At 68.1% G+C, this 8,179-nt stretch overlaps 1 protein-coding gene across 1 annotated transcript; it reads right to left on the bottom strand.

The window, feature by feature from the left end:
• Positions 1-1,032: 1,032 nt before the first annotated feature.
• Positions 1,033-8,178, bottom strand: LOC125345045 (nuclear factor of activated T-cells, cytoplasmic 4-like; the record flags this gene model as incomplete). The annotated part of the gene is made up of 9 exons (XM_048337296.1): positions 1,033-1,378; positions 1,629-2,234; positions 2,357-2,483; positions 2,703-2,758; positions 3,540-3,680; positions 4,394-4,566; positions 4,790-4,989; positions 5,534-5,696; positions 7,328-8,178. Coding segments are annotated over 9 exons (2,388 nt in total), but the record flags the coding sequence as incomplete, so codon positions are not given.
• Between the last annotated feature and the right edge of the window lies 1 nt (position 8,179).

Below are 8,179 nucleotides of genomic sequence, written 5' to 3'. Positions count from 1 at the left end.
CCCCGTAGGCGGTTCCCAGAGGTATCCCCGGGGTAGGCGGTGCCCGAGGAGGCTGCTTGGCTTTCTGCGGTCTACCACCAAAGCACACACCTTTCCAAGCTGATTTCCTAGTGTCAAGGGCAGAAGAACCCTAAGCGTGAACAGCTCCACTCTGCCTCATCCTTTCCCGTGCGTGGAGGAGTGAGCCTCCAGGGTGTGGGCCCCCGGGTCAGAGAGGCCAGCCGCGCCCGGGGCGGGTCCCCGAGGGCGGTGCTCCCCACGCCGCCTGGGAAAGGCCCTTCCCTCTGCACCGCAGAGTCCTCCGCACAAACCACCAGGGAGGACTCCGCTGTGAACGGCTCGCGCCTGCCATGCTAGCCGCTCAAACGCAGGGGGTCTGAGGAACGCTTTTCAGAGGAAGCCCAGGCGGGAAAGTCCGCGAGACCGTTTTATTGTTGTTGTGGGACTTGAACTTGGGACCTCGGCCCTGCCCTTGACCTTGTTCGCTCAAGGCTGGCGCTCGCTCTACCACTTTGAGCCACAGCGCCGCTTCTGGTTTTCTGGTGGTTGATGGGGGATAAGAGTCTCCCGGACTTTCCTGCCTAAGCTGGCGTTGAATCTCGATGCTCGGGTCTCGGCCTCCTGAGTAGCTAGGATGACAGGTGTGCGGTCCCTGGCCCGCGAGACGCTGATCGCCACCAAAAAGCTGGAGACGGAGCTATGACTTAAACGGTAGAACACCCCGGTGCCTTGAACCAAAAATCTAAGGGACAGCTCCCAGGCCCTGAGTTCAAGTTCCATTACTGGTAGAAAACCATACAAGGGCTAGAATAGTGTGTCCTCACCTTCCTATGAACCAGGATCATCTAAGATGTGGCAAAACAATGAAACCTGAAAAAATAAGGCTTCCCATTCTAAAACTAAAGTACCCAAGGCCACAGGAAGGGCAGGGTGGAGAGGCCCCGCTCTCAGGCCCCGGCTCCGAAGCCCATGCCGACCTCCCCCCCTCCTCCCACGCAGCGACCCATCCCCCATCTCTGTTCAACTTCTCCGCTCTCCTGGGTCAGGGCTGGAGTAAACGGGACCACTTCTCCCCCCCAAAGACCTCTGGAGCCCGAAGCACTTAGTCAGTGAGCGCTTTATTACCCATCCGTCCGTCCCCCGCACCCCGATCTGGACATCGCCTCCACCCCCCCGTCGGGTCTCCGGCCCCTTCCCCGGCCCTTCAAGGCAGCACCCGACCCCTGAGCCGACGGGGAGAGAGAACACGGAGCGGGCCCCAGCCTGGGGAAAGGAGGGCGCGGCGGGGCCGGGCCACGCGCCTGGGCTCAGGCGGGAGGCTCCTCTCCTCCGGGAGGAGCGGGAAAGCCACTCAGGTCCCGGCCGATGATCTCGCTCACTGCAAGGGAAGGGCAGGTGAGAGCCTGGGCGGACGGGAGGGGCTTGCCTTTTCTAGAACCCTCCAGTCCATTCCAGGGAGTCCGCGGCCTCGCACGCCGCGGGGCCCCTCTTGCGCCAGGCCCGTGTCCCCTAGCCGAGGCGTGTCGGGCTCCGTGTGCGTGGGGCCACCCGGCCCGTGCCGCTGCCGGCTTGACCTTCGGGGCGGGGGGGGGGGGGGGGGGGAGCCCGGCCCCGGGGCCCCGACCCACCTTCCTCCAGCGTGATGCCCGGGATCGGGACGCCGTCTCGGAAGCCGCCGCTGTAGCCGCCCCTGGGTTTCTCCTGCTCGGGGGGAGCCTCCTCTCGGGGGCCGAAGCCGGGCCCTGCCTCGCCGTACCCCTCGGCGGCGGGCAGGGGGTGAGCACGGCTTTGGGGAGGGAAGGGGACCTCGATGGGTGGGGAAGAAGGCAGCGGGGGCCGGAAGGGGGCCGGAGGAGGGAACGGAAGGCCCATGGGGAAGGAGGAGCCCCGTCCTCCTCCTCCTCCTCCTCCTCCGTAGGGGTCACTAGGGAAGGGGCGGGGGAGGAAGGAGACGGGGGCCGGGGGGCCACGACCCACGGCACCCCCCGTCTCCGGGAACATCCGCAGGCCTGGTCTGTAAGACGGCGGGGGCCCCGTCGGGGGGTACAGAGGGGGTGTGCCGTAGCCGAAGCCCTCTGGCAGGTAGGGCGTCTCATACGCGGGCTCTTCGTGGGGAAAGGGGGGGTAGGGGGGCCTGGGCGGGGAGAAGTCCATGTCGGAGCCAAAGGGGGGGCCGGGCGCCGAAGGGAAACCGGGGAGGGCGGAGACGGGCAGGGGCTCCTCCTTGAAGATCACTGGGGAGGTGGGGAGAGGCCCCGCGGTTAGGATCGGGCCGTACCCTGTCACCCCACCCCCCGGGCGGGCCCCGCGGTCCCCACGCCCCCCCCCCCCCGCCCCGTGCCGTCCGGAAGCCCACCCGGGAGGAACTTGAAGCTCTGGGTGGGGCTGCGCTTCCGCCGCCCGTTGGAGACGTAGAAGTAGACCTGCACCGGCCGGGCCGCCCGCGCGTTGCTGTACTCGGGGACCGTCAGCGTCAGCGTCACCTGCGGGAGCCGCGACGGCGGGGCGTCCTCAGGGCCCGGGACCGCGAGCCCCACCCTCCGGGGACCCCACGCCTCCCTTCCTTCCTGCCTTTTCCCATTTGCCAAAGAGGAAAGCGTATCCCCTAGAGACGAGCCTGGCTTCCAGACCCTTCTCAGGAAGAGGAACCACGGAGAAGCTCCCGACTCAGCCCCCCGGGGGCTCCTGGGTGACGCCGGTACCTCGTTGCTCTGCAGTCGGTTCACGGACGCCTCCTCCTCCCATTGCAGCTTTCCGTCTGCGCAGAGCGAGAGAGAGCTCCAGGCCCGGCCCCTCGCCACGCTCCCCTCCGCCCCAGTCCGCAGGGGACTCGCGAGGCCCCCAGCAGGCCGGCAGAGTCTGCCGTGCGTCTGGCCAGTTCGGGGCCTGCGAGCTTCTCCCCGGTCACTCAGGCCTGGCGCGCCACCGCCGAGCCCCACGCCCCCAGCCCCGGCGTCCTGGTAGCTCAGCGGAGACAAGCGTCTCACGGGCGTTTCTGCCGTGCTGGGTTTTGAACACTGATCCTCGGCTCTTGTTCATTCACATCCCGGAGAGGCTGGGATTCCAGCGTGAGCCCCCCTCGCCACGGGGGGCCGTCTAACGGCGGGGAGCCTCGGGAGCTGCTCCCCCAGGGTGTCGGGGTGCTGCCCGGCGGGGGTCTAAGGACTGGGGCTCCGGGAGGACTGAGGGAGGAGACGGCCACGCGTGGGGTCCTCGGGTCCTTCTCTCCCTGACCTCCGCAGCTCCATCTTAGGAGCCGGCGGGACCTCACGTTCACACCCGTGCGCCCGCCCCACCCCTCGGCGGAGACCCCAGCGACACCGGGGGGACGGGGGGAGGCACCCCCTTTCCTCACGGACTTTGTCAACAGGAGGGGGAGTGATCCCAAAGCCGGCTCCGCCCTAATAAACGAGGCGTGTACTCCTGACCGTTCTTCAGCGCCCTCCCTGCCCGTCTCCAGAGCGGGAAACCGAGGCTCGGAGCTGGCCGGCTCGTTGCTGCCCGCCCGCCCCCCCCCCCCCGGCCCCAGGGCCGCTCACCGGGGCCTCGCTCGATGAACACCACCTTGGAGTCCGGCAGGAAGTTGGAGCCGGTCAGCACCAGCTCCTCCCCGCCCCGCACCGAGCAGGCGCTGGGGCTGTACGTCTCCACCTGGGGCAGCTCCTGGGCCGAGCGCTGGGCTGCAGAGCGGGGCGAGGGAGAGGCCTGGCTGGGCTCGGCCTGCAGGGGGCCACACCCCCCCTTCCCGTCCCCTTCCCCCCCCCAGGACAGGACGGCTGCCGTGGCCCCCAGGGGAGACCTCCGGAGAGGCACACGGGAGATGGCGGGAGGGACGCTCTCTCTGTGCGTGCGTGTGTCAGGAGGGACGCTCTCCTCTGTGCGTGCGTGTGTGCATGTGCGTGTGTCAGGAGGGACACACTCTGCGTGCATGTGTGCATGTGCGTGTGTCAGGAGGGACGCTCTCCTCTGTGCGTGCGTGTGTGCATGTGCGTGTGTCAGGAGGGACACTCTGTGCGTGCGTGTGTGCATGTGCGTGTGTCAGGAGGGACGCTCTCTCTGTGCGTGCGTGTGTGCACGCGCGTGTGCCCGTTCAAGGCCTGGGCACTGCTAGAGACGGCTGCTCTGCCCCTTGAGCCGCGGCCCAGAAACCAGCGCCCAGGCCGCCGCGGGGCGGCGGAGACACAGGTCCCCCCCCGGGCTGGCCCGGGGACAACGTCTGAGGCAGACACCCCTCCCCCCTGCCCCCCACCGGGCTGAGTCCCCCCCCCCCCGGGAGAGCCCAGGACGGGCATCGCGGGGCGGAAAGGAAACGGGCGACAGAGCCGCCCACGGGCGAGAGACCGACGGACGGACGGACGGATGGAAGGACGGACGGCGGGGCCCCCGCGCTCACAGCACTCGATGGGCACCGACGCAGCCTGCACGGACACCACCTTCCCGCCGCCCTGAGGCACGTGGACGCGGAACACCAGCCGCACGCGCGTGTTCTTGCGCCCGATGTCCGTCTCGCCCTTCCGCAGCTCGATGTCCGAGTTGCGGAGCTTCAGGATCCCAGCGCAGTCGATGCTGGGGGGACAGCGGGGCGGGGCGTCCCTCCAGCGGAAGCCGCGCCCGGGAGCGGCGCACCCCCCGACGGGCCGGCCCGAGCCCGCCCTCCGCCCGCGGCCCCGACGCCTCCTCCGCCCCCAAAGGCCTCTCCAAGATGGCCAGGAGGCCGGCACGCGGCTCCGAGGAGGCCTCGCGGGTCCCGGGCCCCACGCGAGCGAGGGAATGCGGGACGGGGGCTTACTTGGCCGCCATGTTGTTCTCGGGGAGCAGGGTCATCTCCAGCACCTTGGTACCGCTGACCACGGCCTCGTAGCTGGCCGTGGCCACCATCTTGCCCGTGATGCGGTGCACCTGGTAGAAGGCGTGAGGCCGCAGGTTCCTCTCGTCCGCGGTGCCGATGAACATCTGCAGCGTCAGCGGCTTCTCGCTGTAGCCCAGGAGCTGGCGGAGGGCGGAGGCCGCCTTACCGCCCGGGCCGCCGGCTCGCCCTTCCTCCACCTTCCCGGTCTACCGGGAGGCGGGGGCGGGGAAAGACAGGAGCTGTCCTCCGCGGGGGGATGAGGGGGGGATGATAAGGGAACTGGGTACCCGTCGTGGAGGAGCTGTGGCCTGGGATTCAAAGTGTTGTTCTTGGAAGAAGGCCCAAACGGGCTGGGCAAAGGAGAGGACGAGCGTCCAAGAGAGGAAAGGAGCCCGGCTCCGTACAAAGGCCTGACTCCCGTTGACCTCTGACCTCGGCTGAACCCTTCCCCCACATCTGGCAGGCCGCCATTCCCGAGGCGGCCCGGAGGCTGGTGTCCCCTGGGGTGCACGGAGGAGGAGAGGGGGAGCAAATCTATCTGGGTCCCTGAAGTGCACCCCCCCTCCCCCAGGCAGCCTGCAGGGTCAGGGCGGGGAGGGAGGGAGGGAGTGTGGGAAAGGGCAGAGCGGCCCGGGCCCATCCGCAGGGGAGGAAGAGCCCCGGCCGCCGGCCTCCCAGGCGTACCTTCACCACGGGGTGCCCGCCCGGAGCGGCCTTGACGGCGCCCCGGCTGCCCTCCGTCTCGTAGTGGGCCCTGTGGTGGGCTCGGGGCTGCACCTCGATCCTCAGCTCCAGCTGCTCGTACTGACTGGGCAGCGGCCAGTCCAGGGGGGGGAGGGCAGAGGTCCTGGGGAGGAGGGGAGCCCACAGGATCAGCCCCAGCGCAGACCCCAGTCACGCTGAGCGTGTGGGGGGGGGGGGAAGAGGCGGGAGAAGGGAAAAGCCGCAGCCGGGGGGGGGGCCCCCCACGCTGCAGGGGTGGGGTCTACGGGGGGCCAGGGCTCCCTTCGCACAGGGTATGGAGGAAGACAACAGCCCCGAGCCCCCCCCCCCTTCCCCGAGCGCAAGGCTGGGGGTTGGCGTAGGGGTGGGGCACTGGAGTACTGAGGAGCCCCAGGCCCCTAGGTTTGGAGGCAGCTGAGTCAGGGCGTCAGGGAGAAACACTTCTGTCCTGCAAATCAAGCAACGAGGCCAGGGCTGGGAAAGTGGCTTAGCTGTGGTCGAGTGCTGGCCTGGCACACACGGAGCCCTGGGTTCGACTCCTCAGTACCACATAGACAGAAAAAGTCAGACGTGGCTCCGTGGTTCCAGCGATCAAGTGCTAGCCTTCAGCAAAACAAGCTCAGGGACCGTGCCCTGTGCAAGCCCCAGGACCGGCGAAAAGAAAAGAAAGGAGGCCAGCAGCCACTGACAGAAGCCAGGACAGGCCACTTTCTGCTCCCAGGCTGCTCTCTGTCCACTGGCTAGGGGGAGCGCCCCGGGGAGTTAAGGGGTTTCAAAGGGTGGTCTTTCTGAGTCGTGTTCCTAGATACCCTCTGCCTGGGACCTTAGCTGATAATTGCCCCTCACGTATTTGGCATTGTCTAGAGACAGGTTTGGTGGTCACAAGTAGCGTAGAGGGTCCTACACCACAAGAAAGACCCTCTAATAAGCATGGGGGGAGGGGGGCCTAAGCCATCCTACCTTGTCCATTTCAGCCCCCCCCCCCCCCAGTGCATTAGCTAGCTCTACGGACCAGTGCTGCTCACGCTGAGAAGCTCTGGTCTACCGGAACCCTGGAGGATCCAATAGTAAGGTTTCTTCCTTCTAGAAACTTTTCTGGATGCAGCCAACGGGCCAGTGTGACATCTCAAGGTTTAGGGATATTAAAATGGGCAAAATAGAAGGGGTAGAAATGCAGACTTCGATGTAAGTGTGTGTGTGACTGTGTGTGTGTGTGTTACTGGGGCCTGGGCCTTGTCCCTTAGCTTTCTCAAGGCTGGCACTCCATCCATTGAGCCACAGCTCCACTTGCAGCTTCTAAGCTGTGAATTGGCGGGGACTTTTCTGCCCAGAGTAGCTGGGATTCCAGATGTCTACTGCCAGCGGCCAGCTACTGAGTCCTTTGACTTGCAAATATATGCTACTTTATTCAAGTTGGCAACTATGCTTGCGCCTCAGCCGCCAGGGTAAGTCCTAGAAAGTAAAGAGGAAATTCTCCTGCGGCAGAATGCACAACGCTAGTATTTGTCTAAAGGATCAGATGCAAATCCTGCACTTACCCAAGTGCCCGGGCGGGCGCCCCCGCCAGCGTGGGGTACCTAGAATGCTGCCTCTACCTAAACCGTAGCTGTGGCTCTCCCCACTGCCAGTGCGGGCACCCCTTTGTCTTCAATCCTCCTTAGCATGAGCGTGAGGTAGGTGGGGGGGGGGGGGGCTGTGGTTGCGCGTGCTTCTTTGAAGCCGGGGAGGTACCTGGAAGGGAACGCACCCCCTCACCTAAAGATGGGGCTGTGTCCCCCAATCCGAGCCTTGGACCAGGCCAGGGGGGAAGGCACGGCCAGGTAGTCCATGCCGGCCGCTTCCTTGCGGGGACCCCCGGGCTCCTCGGCGCCCGAGGGCGGCTTCCCGTTGCACGGGGCGGGCTCGTCGGGCCGGGGCAGGGCCACGGCCTGCTCGCTGGAGGTGCGCCGGGTCTTCTGGGGGATGCTCTCGGCCGGCGGGGCGCCCGCGTAGTCGAAGGGGCCGGGGGAGGCCGGGTCCCGCGCCAGGGGCGGCGGCGGCGGCGGGGGCGGCGGCTCGGGGCCCTCCTCCCCGAGGCTGCCGCGCCGGGACAGGGCCGGGGAGGCGGACGACGGGGTCCCCGAGCTGGAGTAGCGGCGCTTGCCGCAGGGCGAGGCGGGCCGCGGGGAGGCGGCGGCCGGCCCCGGGGGCGCGCACAGCAGCAGCCAGCCGTCCTCGGGCGCCCGGGGCGCGCCGGGCGCGGGGCTCGGGCCGCACAGGCCCCAGGGGTCGTCGGGGGTCCAGGGCCGGGGGGAGGCGCGGGGCGAGGGCAGCGGGGAGCCCAGGCCGAAGCGCGAGGCCGCCTCGTTCAGCTCCGACTCCACCTCGTCGCAGGCGGCGTACAGGGCGGCCTCGTCCGAGGCGTCCGAGAAGAGGCTCCACGAGGACAGGCTGCTGCTGCCGGGGCTCGGGCTGAAGAAGGCGCCCGGCCCGCCCGCCTCGCGGTAGCCGCCGAAGGCCTCGGCCGGGGCCGCGTAGTCCCGCGGGGAGCCGTCGCCCCAGGCGTCCGCGTGCTCCTCGGGCGGCGCGGGCGGCGGCTCGGGCGTCGGGGAGATGGAGGTGATGCGG

This window comes from Perognathus longimembris, unplaced genomic scaffold (genome assembly GCF_023159225.1).
Source record: "Perognathus longimembris pacificus isolate PPM17 unplaced genomic scaffold, ASM2315922v1 HiC_scaffold_5241, whole genome shotgun sequence".
NCBI lineage: Eukaryota > Metazoa > Chordata > Mammalia > Rodentia > Heteromyidae > Perognathus > Perognathus longimembris.
This window is presented reverse-complemented; position numbering and strand designations above follow the sequence as displayed.